Source organism: Trifolium pratense, linkage group LG4 (assembly GCF_020283565.1).
Source record: "Trifolium pratense cultivar HEN17-A07 linkage group LG4, ARS_RC_1.1, whole genome shotgun sequence".
In the NCBI taxonomy this organism is placed as follows: Eukaryota; Viridiplantae; Streptophyta; class Magnoliopsida; order Fabales; family Fabaceae; genus Trifolium; species Trifolium pratense.
The window spans coordinates 34,155,926-34,176,330 of record NC_060062.1 but is presented as its reverse complement, the minus strand read 5'-3'; the positions used below and the strand labels follow the sequence as shown (position 1 = coordinate 34,176,330).

Sequence of the window (20,405 nt, the reverse complement as noted above, 5' to 3'; positions counted from 1 at the left end):
CCCCACCATATTGAGTCATGTCTACCACACACCGCTAATGATTCTAAATCCAAGTAACCATTTTCGCCGCCATATCGGAACTGCAGCAAAGGTAACCATAGACCAGATTGATCAGATAAGCACCTCTACGTCCACTTCGCGCAAAGTGCTAAATTGAACAACTCCAAATTCTTCCCTCCTATACCACCTTCCTTCTTGGATTTACAGACCAGATCCCATTTGATCCAGACCGTCTGACTTGCATCTATCCCACTCCACAGGAAATTCCTTTGGACGCTTGTCAAAGCTTTAATGACCTTTCTAGGGGCCTTATAAAACAAGAAAAAATAAAGGGGAAAACTAGCCAATACATAATTAATAAGAACCCCTCTTTCACCTAATGAATAAGATTTATTCTTCCTATTAAATGTTATATATGACATTCTAAAAGATCCATACATTGCACAGGTTGGCGTCTTGTTTCGCAGGATATCTATGATAAAACTTCACCAAAGATAATAGAAATACAAGATATAAAGAATTCAATTTGGGAAATGATTTGGAGAATTTTTTATACCTTAAAGAGTCCTTCAAAATCCTCTCAATTTAATTTCGAACAGGGATTGGTCTTTCTTGTTGTCTGATTCTCTCCGCTTTTTCACTCTGTTTGTATCAAACAAGTTGCTTTATATAAGCAGCCCTTGAAATAAATCCAACATAAATCACATTTCTTAATGAAAATAAGAAATAAGATCAAGAAATCTAATACAATAATTTTTTTTTTCTTTACACAACCCATAATGCTCAGTAAAACTGCTCAAGAGTTGAGAGCTATGACACAAGAATGTTCTCAAAACTCAGGGCATGGCTGCAAATTGTTTACGTTAAATGGCCTGAGCTTGTATGCATATCTAACAAAAATAAGAAAACTAAGAACTTGTCTAAATATCCAAAACAAAGTATCATCATTTTCATGTAGATGTAAAAGTCATTAAGCTATGTTTCTATTCATTGATATCCTTTGCATTCATTTGATCACCTTTATGCCTTTAACTTCTCAGAGCCCTTCTCGTCCGAATTGGTCCCATAATCAATAGTGTTATTCAATTGAGGAAGCAAGAATAGTAATACCTGGAAGAACGTCTTTCAGCTGTGATGAAGCTGAAACCACGACGACAGCGCCGTCGCCATCTTCAGTATCTTCTTCTTTGCTTCTCATTCTAGGACAATTTCTTTGATTTCCCATTCTTTTTCTTCTTCTTCTCACTCTGTCGTTATGATATGATGAGACTGTTGGGTTTTAAAAGGGAAAGTGAAAATGGCGGGATTTTCAGATCTGTAACAAAATAGTGAGCGCTGAGTAATTTTTCTCACTAAAATATTTACCGCTCAAAACACAAAATTTCAATTTACCCATGTTTACCTTAAAAAGTATAGTTATATATTAAAATAAAAAAAAATAATCTCTAGAAAAAAAAAAATCAAGTATAATTTTTCTAGGCATAAATTTTTTAACAAAGTGATTGGATACTTTTTCGAGTTCTTATGAATCCTTTATTTGAAATTCAGTTTTTATCACACGAGAAAAAGTAAAAGAAACATAGGAGAAAGAATAAATAAATTGTGCAATCTATTGCTCATTTAAGTAATTTTAATTCGATTTCAACAAGAAGTCCTCTTAAAAGATTATTTTTTTTTGTTTACAATGAGTTGAGAATCGAACCCAAAACCTATAGTACTACTCAAACCCTTTACCACTAGACCAAACCTAATGACTTTAAAATAAAATCTTACTATGATCTTATAATAACTACGATTTTTCTAAATAATAGTAGTTTTTTACATAAGTTAAAATGCGCTTTTACGACTTGAACTTTCAAAAGCCTCTTTGAAAAACTTGTTAACAAACATATCATGTCAGTATCTAAAAAGATAATGAACTATAAATGTTTTCATTTGAATAAAATTTCTCAAATCACAAAATTCATACATACAATGATACAAATGACGATAAATGATATCAAATATTTAGAATTTAGATACATATTTACATAAACCAAGGTTAATATATAAAGCTTGATCCATTCTGATGAATCGCAACTTAAACCTAAACTTGTCTAGCCATCCACTTTCTTTTTGTCAAGTTTGTATCACCAGCCATTTTAGTAGAACCCACTAAGCACATTTATCTTATATCACCTCAAGCACCTTTAGACTATTCTCATGTCTCAACGTGCTTGTTCAACCTTATAGTTCCGACATCAATTAAAATGTTTAGTGTTTGAACATTAACATGTGACTCAAATGCCAAGTAATGCCTCTTGACCTCGTCGTTGTTGAAGCATCTTCCTCTATTTCCCCATAGATATACATGATAGTTTGAAGTCATCACCTCCAAAAAAATAAAATGATGAAGAGGACTAACATATCCACTACGACAATTTTCTACATCACGAGTGCATGTTTTGGATATGCTGCATTTGGTTCAAACGCTCCTTGATGAGACTAGAGAAAAATCCTATTACATGCTAAAAGCAAAACAAATACCGAAAGAATTTTGGGAGTAGCAGTTGCTACTGTAGTATATATTTTGAATAGGTGTCCAACAAAAAGTGTTCGAGAAAAGACTCACGAAGGAGCATAGAGTGGAAGAAGACCTTCGATCCAGCACCTGACCTTCGATCCAGCACCTCAGAGTTTTTGGATGTATTGCATATGCTCACGTACCAGATCAACTCATAAAAAAGTTAGATGACAAAGGTGAAAGATGTGTCTTTTTTGGCTATAGTCCAAACTCAAAAGCCTACAAACTTTACAACCCAGAGACAAAGAAGGTGATTATCAGTCGAGAAGTGACTTTTGATGAAGGAGGAATGTGGAATTGGTCCTCAAAGTCACAAAAAGAGTCGGTAGTAACATCAAATGATTACGAAGAGAAGAATGAACAAGAGACTGAACATGCAGATCCAGCACCCGATGAGCCAGAAACATCTGATAGACAAGGCAGAAGAGATTACCATCCAGATTGCAAGATTGTGTTTTGGGGAACGATAATGACCCATCTGATGAAGAAATTATCAACTTTGCTTTATTTGCAAATTGTGAGCCATTGAATTTTGAAGAAGCCTCGGGTGATGAAAATTGGATAAAAGTGATGGATGAAGAAATCAATGCAATTGAGAAGAATAAAACATGAGAGCTGATAAAATTACCAGCAGACAAAAAACCTATAGGTGTGAAGTGGGTGTACAAGACGAAGTACAAACCTAGTGGTGAGATTGATCGCTTCAAAGCGAGGTTGGTGGCTAAAGGCTACAAACAAAAATCAGGTATTGATTATTTTGAGGTATTTGCTCCTGTTGCAAGGTTAGATACAATTCGCATGCTTATTTCACTCACAGCTCAAAATAATTGGAAAATACATCAAATGGATGTTAAGTCTGCATTTCTTAATGGTACTTTGGAAGAAGAAGTGTGTGTTGAGCAGCCTACAGGTTATATAGTTCGAGGAAAAGAGGATAAAGTCTATAGATTGAAGAAAGCATTGTATGGCTTGAAGCAGGCACCGAGAGCGTGGTACAAGAAGATTGATTCTTATTTTCTGCAAAATGGGGTTCAGAGATGTCCGTTTGAGCACACACACACTCTATATCAAATTCTTTGATCCTGGAGATGTTCTTATTGTGTGCCTTTATGTTGATGATTTAATCTTCACCGGAAATAATTCAAAGATTATTGCTGAATTCGGGGAGGCTATGATTAGACGCTTTGAAATGACAGACTTGGGCCTAATGTCCTATTTCCTTGGCATTGAGGCCGTTCAACAAAATGATGGGATATTTATTTCTCAGAAAAAGTATGCAAGTGATATTTTGAAGAAATTCAAGATGGAGCATTCAAAGCCTATTTCCACGCCAGTTGAAGAAAAGCTGAAGCTGACAAGAGAGAGTGATGGAAAAAGAGTAGATTCAACTCATTATAAAAGTTTGATTGGAAGTTTGAGATATTTGACAGCAACAAGGCCAGATAAAGTGTATGGAGTTGGTTTGCTCAGCAGATACATGGAGGAGCAGCGTGTTAGTCACTTACAAGGAGCTAAGTGGATTCTTCATTACATCAAAGGTACTCTGACCGAGGGAATATTTTATGGTAGTAATAGTGATGTGAAGCTTGTTGGATATATAGACAGTGATTGGGTACTGGAGCAATTTCATGGTCTTCAAAGAAACAACCAGTTGTCGCGCTTTCTACGGCAGAGGCAGAATATATTGCAGCAACCAATTGTGCTACTCAAACAATATGGCTGAGAAGAATTTTAGAAGTGATGCACCATAAGCATGATAGTCCTACAGAGATATTGTGTGACAACAAGTCGGCGATAGCACTGAGTAAAAATCCAGTCTTTCATGGAAGGTCGAAGCATATTGATATTCGGTTTCATAAGATACGAGAATTAGTTGATGAAAAAGAAGTGGTGATCGAATATTGTCCCACCTAAGAACATGTTGCAGATATTTTTACAAAGCCTTTGAAGATTGAGTTATTTTACAAGTTGAAGAAGATGCTTGGAATGACAAGTTTAAAAGCTTGATTTAAGGGAGGCAATGTTAGCTAAATAAATCAAGAGACTAGTAGAAATCTTGAGAAGCAAGTAGAACTATACTTGGCCATTAAGGAAATGTTTTTCATTGGACCTCATGAGAAACCGCCCACCTTGCCTCCACCGTTTGTTTTGATTAGCTTAATCCATAAGTATTTGTTTGCTTAATTATTAAGTATCTAAGGCTATAAATAGCCATGTATCATCATTGTTGTAACATATCAAGTTAGTAATCAAATATAGTAGCAAGTTCAAACACTCTTCCTCTGTTATTTCTTGTTTCAAACTTTAGTTTTATGTCCCATTGATATCATTCTAGAACTCTATAGCAGAACATTTATGAAAATTCAGAAAATGTGATAGTCTTAGGCAGGGACGGATGGAAGGGGGGGGGGGGGCAAGCAGAGGCTCCAACCCCCCCTAACATGCAAGGTTTCATACTATAATATTTATACATGTTTATTATAAGTTGGTATATGCATTGTTTTAGTTGTTTTGTCTTCTTCTATATATGCTAGTCTCCCATTTAAGAGATGGGACATTAATGATCATAGATTGGTGTTATTATATTCTTGTGTACTAGTGGCTAAATAGTCCGAAATGACTACGGATACCTTCTAATTTACTCAATTTAGTTCTTTCTATTTAATGTATAATATATAATATTGAGCTATGCTATATATAGCGAACCAATATTTCACGAAATTTCACGAATGCTCTTATTACATGTTTTTAACTCTTTGTTATTTTCATTTCACTTATTGTTTTTGACAAATCATTCATAATCGTTATTCTCCACTTATTTAATATAGTATTCCTTCCCACTAAATCTAAAGAACTACTTCCCCTACCCAAAACTTGCTATCCAACCCACAAGCAAACGCAACTCTATAAAAAGCAAAACACAACTCTCGTAATAAAATGCAGATAATTGAAGGGAACCAACAAAATGAACAAACAAAAAAAATTAGAGGTATGGAAGAGAATCAAGAGACAAAGTGAAGAAGAGAAGACATGAAAAGGGAGAGAAAAATGGTGTTTGCTGAACATAAATATTAATCACTGTGTTTTTGCAGAATATACATGAGAGATGGAGACATGTCTCATTTAGAGAGAGAAAGAGTAACTATTAAAATGTATATGTGTTGTTGTATGCACTGAAAAGGTAAAAAAATTGCTTTGACACATAATTCGTGAAACCTTCGTGAAAATTTCTTCGCGATAAATATCTTTTTCCTATAATATTAGCTTCGTATAAACAAATGTTAATGCAGTTTTACCCCCCCTATTTTGAAAAATACGGAATTTTACCCCCCCCCCCCCTATTTTATAATTTGTTGGATTTTGTCCCCCACCAAAATTTTGCACAAAATCTGCTTCTGAGCCTCAAGTTTAAAGCTTCGCACAGAACTCAATTTGGATCAATAATTCACCAAACTAGTACCGAAACGACCGCAATCGAGTTAGTTTTCGACAGAATCAAACTCCACTAAATTTGGAGTTACAGAGAGAGATTAAATACCATTTTAGTGAAGGTCTGTTCAAATTAATTATCGTATGAAACTACTACTGGTATTTTCGTCATTCCTCTCACCCTGTAGCTCATTTTTTAATACTATTTACATGTATGGAAATCTAACGAAATTACCCTTGTTGGAATTTCAATTTCGTCGAATTTGGAGTTACGATGTGTTCGGTAGACGATGTTGAATTTGAAGATCACAAGTAGATTTCGGCAGAATTAGTAATTGGACAGACCTTCACTAAACCGGTAATTAATCTCTCTCTGTAACTCCAAATTTAGTGGGGTTTGATTCTGTGGAAAGCTAACTCTCTTACTGTCATTTCGGTAGCCGTTTGGTGAATTATGGACCCAAATTGAGTTGTATGCGAAGCTTTGAAGTTGTGACTCGAAAGCAGATTTTTTGCAGAATTTTGGGGGACATACCTTCACTAAAACGGTAATTAATCTCTCTTTGTAACTCCAAAATCAGTGGGGTTTGATTATGTGGAAAGATAACTCGATTACGGTCATTTCGGTATCCTTTTGGTGAATTATTGATCAAAATTGAGTTGTGTGCGAAGCTTTAAAGTTGTGACTCGAAAGCAGAATTTTAGGGGGGGCAAAATCAAAAAAATTATAAAACAGGGGGGTAAAAGTCCGCGTTTTAAAACAGGGGGGTAAAATTCTGATTTAATCAAAACAGTGGGGCAAAACAGTGGGGCAAAACTGCATTTAAGCTAATTATTTTATTTGTGTGTTATTAAAAAAAAATCTAGCCCCCCGTTCTGAATCCGTTCCTGGTCTTAGCTGGTCTTAGGGAAACATAATTTGAAATTCATTAGAGTAATTGAAGTTTTCTATTAATGTGCTAGTCTGAACAACAATAAAGCTTTCTCCGCCATTAAACCACCGCTAAATTCAGCCACAAATGCTCTGTTTGCAATAAAGCCTTTTCATTTTACCAAACACTTGGTTTGGCGGACATAAAGCCAGCCACAGGAAACATGTCATTATGTCCCCTGCAGAAGATCATACCACTACCATCTCAGCTGCCGTGACTACCAGCTCTGCATCTAACGGCGGTAGTAACATCAAGATCCACGAGTGTTCGATCTTTCACAAATCGTTTCCTGCGAGACAGGCTTTGGGAAGACACAAATGTTGTCACTATGAAGGGGTGCCGGTGCCGGAAACAGCGTCATAAAGCTTTATGAAGGAGTTGAATTCTCACAACTTATTTTATATTTTTTGGATTTATTTTTTCTATTCTGAAGTTTTTAACAATTTAAGTACTTAAAGTATTTATAATTTAATTGAGTTTTTTTTAATTAACCCTTTCATGATTTAGGGTTAGTTGCACATGAACAAAAGTAGACGGACAACGAAATTTGAATAAATATATTTTCAATTAAATTTGAATAAATATAAAAAATTTAGGTTTAAATAAACTTTTGATCCCCCTATTTTCAAAAAATTGAAGTTTTGGTCCCTATTTAAAAAACTAGTTTTTTAGTCTCCTATTTTCATTTTTTTTTTAGTTTTGATCCCCCGTCCCATTTTGGGATTAATTTTGTTGATGTGACCTTGTAACTAATGATGTGACAACATTCATGTGGACAAATTTAATAACCATGTCATTATTATATATTTTAAAATTCAATAAAACTTTATTTATAAAATATTTTAATTATTAGAATTATATATTCAACTGAAATAATAATTGTTAAATCTTATAAAATATGAAATTTAAAACCCTAATTATCAAACCTTTAACTACTAGAATTTTTTTCACCGTCAAAGAGAATCCTTCGTTATGGATTTCACCAATCTTATGGTTTCCGTTCAAACTCAACAATTTCTGGATTTTTAAAAACGAAAAGAAATTAGAGATGATTTTGTGTTTCAATAGAAATTACTCATACTCTTTAAACTATCTATAACTTTGGATGAGTTTGAATGAAAACCCAGAAATTGTTTTAAGTTTGAAGTTGAATTCTAGATTGGTTTTATATAAAGTTGGATGATGATGAAAGTTGGAGGTTCTTGAAACACAAAACTTGCTTTCAATATGCAATTGTTTGATTTGAATCAGAGAGGACCATGTTCATGTTGTGATTGTTTGTTTTTTCTTAAGTTTAATAAATTAGAGGTTGTGAATTTTGGGATTTTTTATTTTAATGAGTTTACGATGATGATATGATGATGAAACATGATTATTTTGTTTTCTGGGTTGCTAAAAAGAGTAAGGATAACTGGATAAGTGGATGATAATAATGAGGGTTATTGATTGTTTGGTGTGATTTTTGATGTTTTTGAATTATTTTTTTATTGATTTCTTTTTAAAAAATACTATAATTTTAATAATTAAAATATTTTATAAAATAAGTTTTATTGAATAAAAAATAAATAATGACATGGATATTAAATTTGTTCACATGGACGTTAATATGCATTAGTGGCAATGCCACATCAATAAAATTAGCCTTAAAATGGGATGAGGATCAAAACTCAAAAAAAATTAAAATTGGGGGACTAAAAAGTTGGTTTTTAAAATAGGTGGACTAAAACTTCATTTTTTTTGAAAATATGGGGATCAAAAGTGCATTTAAGTCAAAAATTTATTATATCCATAACCAATTTTATAACTCGATTTATATTTTTACAATCAGTTTAAAATATCCAAAACTAACTTTGGACATAAAAAATCAATTTTTATAACTATTTAGATCAATTCATAGTTGGTATCGCAACTACGAGTCTAATATTGCATTATACCTTATAAAAAAGAAGATGCATATTTGGAACTAATAGAAAGAAAGACAAAAAGTATTTCTAGCCACTATGCTACCTGACAAAAAAAATAACAATAACACTCCACTAAAAACCAATGAAAAAACAAGAAAAACCGTTAAACTAGTGGGACAAAAAACTTAAACAACTAAAAAAAACTAGATGTTGTCTAAGTAATTCTTTTTTAAACCTTCTATCATAAAATTCTTTATGCAAAGAATCAAACTCAAGTTTTCCAAATAATCCATCTTTTAGCAAAATTAATTAAGTATTTGAATTCGATTTCTTTTACTGCAACAAAAACAAACAAACAAACTCAACTAATAGCATAAAGAAGTTAGTTGAACTAAGGGTAGTTGGAGGTTCAGAGTTCAAGTCCTGACAAAAAGAAAAACTAACCTAATATTATAATATACACAACTAACAATTTGCCATTAAAAAAATAGCATAAAGAAATCATGAAAATTGACTACAATAGGGACACAATAGCATAAAGAAATCATAAAAATTGACCACAAAGCCAATGATTGAATGAACAACCGTATGCACTATGGAGGACTAAGTCGTTAAGATAGTTTATGATAATGAAGTCAATGGAAGTGCTCGGCGCCAAAATGATGTGGGGGATTATTAAAAAAAAAAAGGTAAACCAAATATACTTGCAACGGCAGAGACTAATCCCTGATATTCATTTAGTGATTAATCTCTCCCAACAAATATTTCTTCATACGTATTGGTCAGGAATCAAACTCAAGACCAAACAATTAAGGGTTCAAATATCTACCACTTGTGTACCGCAATATGTTGGTGGCAGATTATTGAATTTAGACTCAGCACAAAATGACGTCCGCACTAACCAATCGCACAGCTAGTCAGCCACCGCAATCAGGTCAAGTCTCCCAAGAAATTACACAAAAACGAATTCATCAACTGCCATTTCCTTTATTTAACTTCTTATCCTTCATCTCCTCATTTTCAATCTCTCTCTCTCTCTCTCTCTCTCTCTCTCTCTCTCTCTACAATGTCTGCGTCCAATTCTAGAATCTCGCTAGCACTTTTCCTATTCTTAGGCTATTTCCCGGGTAATTAACTAACTGATTCTATAATTTATTTATTTATAATTTGTCGATTTAACAAAACAAAAAAAAGTATTTAAGCTTAATTATAAGTTATAATCAAAACTGTAATAGTGTGAATGATGATTGTATTTGGAAAATACAGGGTTTATGTTATGTGCAGTTGTGTCGCTGAGTTCAATTGAGATCTTCAATAAGCATGAATGGCTAAAAACAACTTCAACTGTGTATTTTCTTTGCGAAGGGGAGAACAAAAGTTTGTTTGAAGATGTCAAGAGAACTCATTTCGTTTATGCTTTCAATGGTCAACAATCTTGGCAGGTTGGTTCAAAATTCTGTTTTTTTATTTTTCACCGTCAGTATCAGGTCCATTGGACCGGCTAATTTGGTTCTAGGGTAAGTTCTGTCATGAAGTGGTTTCATTCCCCTCTCGATCGCAGTGGCAGGAGATTGAACTGTGGTTCTCTCTACCAAATCTAGTGTCAATCACCACTAAACCAACTAATGATTGATCTGTTTTTATTTCATTATTATTTATGTCCTCACTAATGTAAAATATTTTCTAAATATGAAAACTGTTCATGCAAATATGAAGAGTTTTGATTGCTATTCTTACAAAAAAAAAATATATAACATTTTGTTTTTGGTCATTTATGTTTTGCTTTAGCTCTTGCAAATTATGTTCATGTTTAAATTAGTCTTTGTAATATCACAAAGACCAATTCTAATATTAATCAATTTTGTAATTAGGACTAAAATAAAACCATAAAGAGAGCGAAAGCAAAATGGTATATATTTGCAAAGACTAAAATGAAAGAAATATTCTTACAAGGAATAAAATAAAAACTCTATATTTGCATGGAACATTTTAATATTTAAGCCAAAATTGATTTTATGTCCAAGGTAGTTCATTATAAGGGCTCTATAAATTGATTTATTTGAGTTTATCTATTAACATAGACTCTTGTAAGATAGAGTTGGAAAGTTTTATGGAAACAACTTATTATGACATATATATAAGTGCTTATTTAAAAGTTTTTCATGATAACTTATGAAAATATCTTATAATTTATCTAAAAAACAGTTTGACCGTATTATTTATATTTTGTTATAGAAATAGCTTATAGATATAAGCACTTATTGTTTGGATTGGATATTGCATGTTTTACTGTTTGAAGCAATTTACTGACGTGCTTCCAGGTTTTAAGTAACTTTTCAAGTAAAAAATGCAAGCCGTGTGGACTCTATGAAGAAAACAGTATTACTCCTTCAGACGATGCTTTTGACGAGTGGGAGTTATGTCCTTCTGATTTTACTTCACCCCATGGTGAATATATTAAGTTCAAGGAAAAACAATTCAATGCTACTTTTTTGTGCCCAGATTGCTTATCTCTTGGTGAGGCATCTCCCAACTTTTAAGTTATTTTCATATCATGTTTGCTTGATAATCTTTATATTTTATTATATTAACAAAACTAATTGTATTCCTGCTTTCCAGTATCTAGCACTTCTGGTAAACGCGGAAAGCGCATAGCTATTCTGGTTTTTCTTGGTGCTTTGGCCCCAATAGCACTGATTCTTGGAGTATTTGGTGCATATAAGTACTGGCTGAAGAAAAAAAAGGAAGAAGACCAAGCTCAGCTTTGGAAATTATTTGAAGATAGCGACGAAATTGAAGATGAACTAGGCCTTGGTGGTTCGATAATATAAATCTGTATATACAAAATAGGGTTTTGCTGTACTTTTAAGGTTTTTGCTCAACAGTCTAATAGAAACAAATAAGCAAGATATAAAAAAGAAAAGGTCCCGGATGACATCAATTTTACTGGCATCATGATTTAGAGCACACTAACCTAGTCGGTGCCCATGTTTCCTGAAAATTGTTTTTAGACCCTGGTCGAAGTTGCTACTCAAAAGAAACCACTGCAAACTGTATCACACTAACGTAAATACGTAATCACAATCATAATAATAACAGAGATGTTAACATGAATTTTTCATTAGAATGCATGACATATAACTTAATAATCTTTTCTTTGACAGTAGTAGGATGAGGATTTGAATTGTGAACCTGCATCTTCTTTTTTCTGATTGTGACAGAGGAGAAGCAAAAACTCCGGCATGCCACACCACAACTGGGCTAACTAAAAGGAAGAACTGCAATATATAAATTTTGAATGGAAGTTGTTGTTTATCGATCTAAGAATACCACCAACAATACATTTGTGCTTCAATAACAGTTGTAGAGATTATACGGCACGGTGCTTGAAAGGCTTCAACGCGTGCATTGTGTTGATAATCCGTTCGATTAAGTATGGGACAACATAAACCACGTCCCATATTCAGTCAAGATATTGGTATCTGAAAGAATTTCAAGGAATAACTTCTATTAGAAGTTAACAAGTTATGTAGAAAGTTATCTCCATGTATCAAAGATTTTTTAAAGTGTAGACTGGAGAGAGTTCACTTTGAAGAGTAAGGTTAATCACAGGGACAAAACGAGATTAATTTGTTTCAACCACTCACATAATTTCTCATTAGTGTTCAACTACTTCACTTAATTATCTAAGTACTTTCAAGGAACCAAACCCGTGTGATCTACATGCCTTGATATATTGACAACGATTTCTTATTAGATGAACTCCAATCATTATTAAATGGTTTTTTTCGACGTTTTGCTAATAAGAATCCTTCGCGTAGCTCAAGATAAGAAAGGAAAATAAACTAGTTATATTTTCAAAGATCAATAAATCCCGAAAGAAGACACATGAAATGATATTGCTATTTTTAAAGTGGTGTTAGGTTCTACTTTCTAGATACATGCAGCAGTTAGATCAGTTCATGAAATCATACATTTTTTAAACTTATAAACAAGAAAACTCTAACCAGCATAATGATTAACAAAGGGATAGACTAGAAAACCACCTTGAGAAATTGAATCCAAAACTCTAACTAGAAGAGCTCCTGATTGACTTGTTAAAATTATAAAGCTCCTTCGAATTATAGCCATAAATTTGCTTAATTGAGTCCCTGCAGAAACTACAAGAAAAAAAAATAGAGGTTTGGATAAGAAACACAGTCTTTGAATGGATAAACCGAATAAAAGACAATATGAAAATTTGGAGGATGGTAACAAAATGCAAAACATGACTTCTGGTTTAGCGAAATTCAAAACGTGAGTATGCGCCTTGAAACTTGGCAATAGTTGGATGAGCAATTATTCTCACTTGTTGTGAGGTAAGGAGTCACGGTTGATACCTCAAAGGTTCAAACACTGAACCGAACCTACCATATATCACAGACTTATCAGCCTAACAAAGAGATACTGTACTATTACTAACATTGGCCACTAGCATTTTATTTACTAATCAAAGAGGCGCTAATGGCCATTATACAATTGTCCCCGAGGGAATTTGAACTCGGTAACTTGAGTGAGGTTACAAGGCTAAACTCTTACCACTGAACTACTATCCCAAGTGTGGCAACTAGCATATCAGTATTACATGCCACAAAACAAAGTAATTCTCTTTCATTAAAAAAATAAAATATCTCCATAACTTGATTCTCCAAAAAGAAAAATAAACCAGAATAATTAAATTGAAAAGTGAGTGAGAAAGGTGAACCTGCATGCCTCCTTGTTGAAATTCTTCTCTTTAACTCCAAACAAAGATTCAAACACCTCAGGCTCGGCACGACAAAAATATGGACGCTCTGAAGAACAAAAAATGAACAAGTTAAATTCCAAAGCTAGCCAACATTCCAACAAGGAAATTCAAAACTGAAAATGACGGTGTGGCCACTAACCAGAGTAAATGGAACATTTCCTGGTACTCTTTTCATAATGAATACACCATCCATCTGGTCCTATTAAGCTATTGTAGAGCTGAAATTCATCACCAAAACATATCCAAACATAAAAAAAAACAACAAAAATATCATCATTATAATACACACTAACGGCTCTATTTGAGAAGACAAATAAGCTAGCTTATAGCTTATAGTTTATAAGCAAAAAGCTCTATTTGGTAACAATTTTTAAAAAATAGCTTATAGCTTATTTTTCAAATGCTATTTCAAGTAGCTTATGAGCTTATAGTTTATCATTTTTTCTTCCAATTTTACCCCTATCATCTTATTTGGAAAAAATTAAATATTAATGAAACATATATTTTTTATGTCATTTCATATTTATATGCTAGTTCAACCGCTAATTTTACCAAACACTACAAATTCAATCAGCTAGCTTATTCGCTATAAGCTAGCTTATAAGCTATCTACAATAAGTTCATCCGCTATAAGCTAGCTTATCAGTCATCCGCTATTTTTTTACCAAATAGAGCCTATAAACTATTCGCTATAAGCTCATCCACTATTTTTTACCAAATAGAGTCTACATGTAATGTAATGTCCATACTCACGTTTCGACAACAAAAAAAATGCTCATACTCTATAGCTGAATATACAAAACAAACTTAAAAAACTTGGAAGTTTTTGTTTTTGGGGAGACAGTTTCAAATGAAAAACATGGTAGTAGGAAAATGGACCTGAACATCTGAAGGGTCAGTGAAAATTTCTTCAGGAGATGGATAAGAAGGACCCTTTTGAAGCTTACAGCAAGCTCCACAGCCTTCCACACATTGCCACGACAATTCCTTCTTCTCGCCGCCCAAACCAACTTTGTTTTGTCTTTGCTTTTTGTTGTCAGTTTGCACCTTAGCTGTCTGTGGACGACGCGCCGCCGAACATGTAACCTGTGATGATGGCGACACCACTAGAGTGGCAGTCGTGAGAGACATCATAATGGGAGAAAGGATGCTCTCAAGTGGGAAAAATACGACACACCCTTAATAGAAAGATTCCGTTGACACTCCAGCACGATGAAATTAGTTGGATTAGGATAAAGACTTGGAAATCAGTTTCTATATGTTTTACTGTATGAATTAATTGAAAAACTTACGGAGTAAATTATCAAATTATTCCCTTATTCCCTGTCTCTCTCTTTATAACCCGCTATGAGATACTAGGTTTTTAATTATTTTAATATTTTTTATCAGCAAAAAAAAAACATTTTTAATATTTTAAATTAGTTTTTATTGTGCTGAGACCAGATATATTGGTGTGGCTGAAAAAAATAATGTTCACAAACTTAAAAAAAAAAAAATATGTTTCACGCTCGCATATTAACCGAAAAAGTAACTTTGTTTCTAGAAAGAACAAAAACAAAATAACAAAGAACAAAGAAATCAAATTTATAGTTGTAGATTTGAGAGGAGAAAGGAAAGTACAAGAATCAAACTAGTATATGAGAGGAAAACGAGACTCGGACAAAGACCGTAGGCACGTGAGGGGATGCACGTCGATGCAAGGCTGGGTGCGGGTGCAGTGGCAGAGCTAGACTAAAAATATAAATTCAATATGGAAATTATATGACCTTTTACATTCAAACAATATTGAATCGTTTAAAACATCTAAATTCATCCAAAATAATGTTGCATTGTTCAATAATGTCTAAAACAATTTAATATGTTATTAGATGCATTAAAATTAAGGTAAAATGGGTTTTAGTCTTTGTAAAAAAAATCTTAATATAGTCCATGTACACGAATTTTGTGTGAATAATGACATTTGTCGATATGCCATGGCTTGTTTACTAAGATCATCATAGATTATTAATTCGTGTATTCCATTATCGCAAAAATATACTCTCATGGCACACCCAGAATATGGGGCCAGAAATTGCAGGGTGTAAGCGGTGGTTGATATTATAATGGAATATTCTAAAGCATTCGCTTATGAAAGAATTTGAACTAATTGTGCCACAATTGAGCGTTTCTGTCCAATCGCTACATAGACACAATACAATGTCTCACATGGTATCGATAGCAATAGCTGTTTTTCCAGTTTGTCGGTCCCCGATTATAAGTTCTCGTTGACCACAACCTATAAGAATCAGGCTATCTACCGTTTTTAACCCAGTTCGCATAGGCTTGTGCACTAATTTACGTTATATATTAATCCCATGGGCTTTCACTTCGACGCGTCTTCACTCGGGATCGCTTAGAGCCCCTCTTCCATCAATAAGTACTCTCAACCCGTCGACCACAAGCCCTAGCATAGCTTTTCCCGCATGAACATCCATAATAGATCCAGTACGTTTGACAAGGTCTCCTTCTTTAATAGAGGTATCACTACCAAAGACAACAATTCTGAAATTCTCATTCTCAATATTCAATGCTATTCATTGAAGGTGGAAAAACACAATAAGGGGGGGGGGGGTTGAATTGTGTTTTAGTATTTTAAAACTTTTTCGAGTTAGCAGCGGATAAAACTAAAGCACAATATAAAAGGTAAGAGGATAGAGAAGAACACACAAGAATTTATACTGGTTCCTCTCACAAATCGAGAGTAGTCCAGTCCTCTTGCACTTCCAAGAGAGTTTCACTAAAATAATCACCAAGATTACAACCACTTGCTCAAGTTAAACTAACAAGAAACTTCCTACTCAAATGCTCAAGTTACATAAACAAGAGACTTCGAAAACCACAAAGGTTTACAAATGAAAGTATAGAAATATACCTAAGACTTAAATAAACACAAGTATGATAAGTTACAAGTGTTTAATGAACTATCAGAGTATGACAGAACAAGAGCTTCAGAGCTTTAAGTCTTTTGTGCGGAGATTCTTTCAATTCCATTTCGCGCGTAGGATTGTTGTATGCAGCAATGCAATTCATCTTGTATTTATATGCCAATGAAATTATAGACGTTGCAGATGACCGTTGATGAAGATAAGATTGTCAGCTTGAACTTGTCTTGACATGAATTTGAATAGAATCCAAAATTGAACAAGAGTTTCAGCTACTTTGGCTTGATGCAGAGAAGACTTTTCATTCTTAGCTAAGAAGACAGACAAACCACGTTCCTTCCTTAAGACTAGAGATTATGTAAGAAAGCTATTCTGAACCACTTGTGAGGTCGCTTTCTTCATTGATAAAAGTGTTGATGCAATGATTCAAACTTCATAACACAGTCTTCACAAAGATCAAGATCAATCCAGAGGTTTATCATCTTCTGATCTATCAACTGCTGAGGCTTCCAACCTCTAAGACTTACATCTTCTGACATTGATATCCTCTGAGCTTTAAGAACTTCTGAATGGTCATCTTGTGGCATAATTTCAAAACTTACCTATAAAATAATTCTGCATACTTACAAATAAATTTTAGTATCTCCAATTGTACATTTAATACTTTGGTATCATCAAAACTTTAATAATCACACGGGGAACATATAAATCTCAATTTTGTTCCAACATTCATTTCACACCGCTGGCAAATTCAACCAATTCCCTAGTTTGAATCTCGTTCAATCCATAAAAACGTCTGAGACCACTCGACCGATCTCATCCACTTCAAAAATAGTGTAAAAGTTGGTAATTCGACTTTCTAATAGAGTTGTTAGTTTCACAACTTTTACAGAGAATTCCATGATTTTTCTTATCTTCATAAATTTTAATTTTATCGGAGTAATGCCGTAGAAATAGGTTTTCGACTCGCAATAAAGCTAGGGTCTTGATCGAGCAACTAGCAGTCCTATCTATCCACCTCTCCAGACACTATATCTTTAGTACTGTGATGGTGACCACATCTGCTGGCATATGATGTTTGGACATAGAATCGAGTTATTGTAAATGGGCAGAGCTAGGTGCTCTTATTTTACGACGGTAGGGACGATTGCTTCCATTACTAACCAGAAAGACACCAAATTCTCCTTTAGGTGCTTCAACTAATGTATAGGTAGAAGGAGCTTGTACGGAAAAACCTTATGTATAAAGTTCGAAATGGTGAATTGAGGTAGAGTGGACCGATGATCATGTAGTCATTTGGCCGGCTATTGAAAGAAAAAGCTTGCATCTGCTCTCCCTATTCGTTTATCTAAAAACAGATCGGCGTTTCGAAGGGATATTATAATCCACCGATAGGGAATGCTTTGGCGGGTTCCATAATTAAGAATTTGACTTATATGACGCGAGTAAGCATTTTCACTCAACACATGCCCATCCGGATAGAATAAGAAACCTCTAATAATATGTCATTTTCTAAAACAACTTCTCGAGAATACATGTACGCCACGAGTGCGGCCTCGACATATCTCTTGATCGAAAGCTAACTACGAACGAAGGAGTCGAGGATTTGATCTTTATGACTCATCCCCCACCAATTTAATCTCAACTGATCAACGAGCTCTTCTTACCGGCAGTTGTCATCGAGAAGCGGAGGCTTTAGTTCGGGAATCACTGGCTGCTGATTCACGCTCGCTTTGCTGGATTCGCTCGAAGATGGCATAGCCAATAACAAGACTTCTTCTTCGAAACTTCTCCAGTCCAAGGTCAATGCGCCGTCGGAGGGTTGCTCAGCTACTGGGTCGATCATGTTAGGGGTATACCCCTCGACGCCTCCTAAAAGAACCAAAAAAAGAAAAACATGGGCACAGTACGGTACCTCATAGGGCAATCATTGTACTTAGGGTCACTCTCCCATCTGTTATCTTCATTGTATCCATTCAGTTTGGTCGATCAAGAGAGCGAGTGCGAGAGAGATTGAAATAGTTATGCCCAACCTATCCATACATGCTTGTTGAATCCATTGTATTCCGATAGCGCGACAACTCGTGTTGTTTATTCCTTTATTAATTGAGCATTCAGTAGGTTGCTGAATATGGGCATGCCCAAACGCAAGCAAAAAAAAAAAGGCTATCCGAGATACTCTTTGGTTCTTTCCCAAGCAAGCCTAGAATCAAAAAGGAACACCTGACTCAAATAGTTGTGATATCGAAGTGGACTCAAGTGTCAAAAAAAATCTTAATTTTGGTTTTTGTCCTTGTAATTTGAGCGAATTTTGGTTTTCGTTCCTGTAATTTGTGCGAATTTTGGTTTTCGTCCTTGAAATTTGCCAAGTCAGCACCCTCTAAACACGTGGCAATGGTTTAGTCGGCAGATTCTGGCCATGTCAGCATTTTGTGTCACATGTGCATATTAAGGACTAAAACCAAAGTAATTTAAAATTATAAGTGCAAAATGAGAGGATCTTTTTTACAGGGACTAAAATCGAAATTCGCTAACTTTACAGAGACAAAAAACACTTTTTACTCTTAAAAATTAACAGTGTTTAATAAAAATGTATAAACCCTTAATATTGGTGAGTTTCAATAACATATCAAATGATTTTAAATTTCTGTAAAATTCTACATAAATTATCTATATGATATAAATTTTATATGCTCTTATTTGCGTATAATTACTCATATACATACTCAATATGCGAATTTTTACCTATTCATTATGGATATTTTTGCGAGTACTAAGTAAATATGAGTCCAATTGTCATTTCTTTTTTTTAGGTAAATTAAGAGCATCTTAAGACATCATAGTGACTAGTAGACATCAGAGAGATATCTAATAGCACTAATTTTATGCCTATTTGCTCATATATAATATATAAAAAAAGGAGAAACTATACAAAGTGGGGGTCAAACCTTACCCAGATAATACTACTTCTGTCTCTCATTATAAGACAATGTTTGACAAAAATATACTATTCATTTATCTTGTTTTGACCGTATTTTTTTAATAATATATAAATGTAAATATTAGCATATAAGATCTTGTTTAATTTATTTTTATGAGTATTTTCAAAATATTAAGTTTTTATAATTTTTACTAGTAGACAACTAAAAATACTAGTGATCAAAATTATGCATTGTCATACGTGCAGTGGTCAAACAAGATCTTATAATTAGGGACAAATGTATTAATTAAATAAATAAATGGAATAATCCAAATTCGAATTAGTTCCCATGCATATATAATGCAATTAAATTTTGTCCAAAAATAATAATATAATAAATTATGCTTTAATGCAGTTTTGATCCCCTATTTTGAAAAACCTGAATTTTTGATCCCCTATTTTAAAACTCAGCACTTTTGATCCCCCTATTTTAGTTTTTTGTTAGTTTTAGTCCCCCACCTCAATTTGGTCAAACTTTTGCTTATGTGTCATGCTCACTGATGACGTGGCATTGTACATGTGGACAAACAATTTCCTTAGATAGTGTCCCGAGCCCCAATCTTTTGCTTCTTTGATTGCAGTGATGTAAACACGATCATCTTTAAGGAATCCCATTGCAAAACATACATCTCTATAGGTCAAATATTGTGTGTCACCAATTTTTCTGACATCATCATAGCAAGTTGTCCACATGTACAATGTCACGTCATCAGTGAGCATGATACATTAGCAAAAGTTTGACCAAATTGAGGTGGAGGACTAAAACTAACAAAAAACTAAAATAGGGGGATCAAAAGTGCTGAGGTTTAAAATAGGGGATTAAAAATTCAGGTTTTTCAAAATAGGGGATCAAAACTGCATTTAGGGATGGCAATGGGCGCCCACGGGTG

At 33.9% G+C, this 20,405-nt stretch overlaps 3 protein-coding genes across 6 annotated transcripts; 2 read left to right on the top strand and 1 right to left on the bottom strand.

The window, feature by feature from the left end:
- The first annotated feature begins 3,587 nt into the window (after positions 1-3,587).
- Positions 3,588-4,286, top strand: LOC123922537 (uncharacterized mitochondrial protein AtMg00810-like). Its single transcript, XM_045975247.1, has one exon. It carries the CDS (start codon positions 3,588-3,590, stop codon positions 4,284-4,286), a length of 699 nt encoding a protein of 232 aa, XP_045831203.1.
- Positions 4,287-9,763: 5,477 nt separating this feature from the next.
- On the top strand, positions 9,764-11,659 carry LOC123881727. Its single transcript, XM_045930456.1, has 4 exons — positions 9,764-9,955; positions 10,095-10,270; positions 11,150-11,345; positions 11,448-11,659. Exons 1-4 carry the CDS (start codon positions 9,895-9,897, stop codon positions 11,657-11,659), a joined length of 645 nt encoding a protein of 214 aa, XP_045786412.1. The 5' UTR covers positions 9,764-9,894.
- A 6-nt stretch (positions 11,660-11,665) lies between these two features.
- On the bottom strand, positions 11,666-14,896 carry LOC123881728. 4 transcript variants are annotated; one of them, XR_006799574.1, is made up of 6 exons: positions 14,494-14,894; positions 13,754-13,832; positions 13,573-13,660; positions 12,875-12,988; positions 12,021-12,310; positions 11,666-11,872 (listed from the first exon to the last, which is right to left on the bottom strand). XR_006799574.1 is itself a non-coding variant. In XM_045930457.1 (5 exons), the coding sequence occupies exons 1-4, from the start codon at positions 14,746-14,748 to the stop codon at positions 12,898-12,900; spliced, it is 513 nt and encodes a 170-aa protein (XP_045786413.1). In that variant the 5' UTR covers positions 14,749-14,894; the 3' UTR covers positions 11,885-12,310; positions 12,875-12,897. The 4 variants fall into 4 exon arrangements, 2 of the variants coding, with proteins under 2 accessions (XP_045786413.1, XP_045786415.1); XR_006799575.1 differs by having other exon boundaries at positions 11,762-11,879; XM_045930457.1 differs by lacking the exon at positions 11,666-11,872 and having other exon boundaries at positions 11,885-12,310.
- Between the last annotated feature and the right edge of the window lie 5,509 nt (positions 14,897-20,405).

What these genes read in the sequence shown, in the direction of transcription:
- LOC123922537 (XM_045975247.1), top strand. Translation starts at nt 3,588, where the DNA reads ATGGGGTTCAGAGATGTCCGTTTGAGCACACACACACTCTATATCAAA.
- LOC123881727 (XM_045930456.1), top strand. Translation starts at nt 9,895, where the DNA reads ATGTCTGCGTCCAATTCTAGAATCTCGCTAGCACTTTTCCTATTCTTA. An exon ending in ATTCTTAGGCTATTTCCCGG is followed by an intron (nt 9,956 to 10,094) that starts GTAATTAACTAA and finishes TGGAAAATACAG; the next exon opens with GGTTTATGTTATGTGCAGTT. An exon ending in ATGGTCAACAATCTTGGCAG is followed by an intron (nt 10,271 to 11,149) that starts GTTGGTTCAAAA and finishes ACGTGCTTCCAG; the next exon opens with GTTTTAAGTAACTTTTCAAG.
- LOC123881728 (XM_045930457.1), bottom strand. Translation starts at nt 14,748, where the DNA reads ATGATGTCTCTCACGACTGCCACTCTAGTGGTGTCGCCATCATCACAG. An exon ending in CTGACCCTTCAGATGTTCAG is followed by an intron (nt 13,833 to 14,493) that starts GTCCATTTTCCT and finishes GATGAATTTCAG; the next exon opens with CTCTACAATAGCTTAATAGG. An exon ending in TTCAACAAGGAGGCATGCAG is followed by an intron (nt 12,989 to 13,572) that starts GTTCACCTTTCT and finishes TTTTTCTTGTAG; the next exon opens with TTTCTGCAGGGACTCAATTA.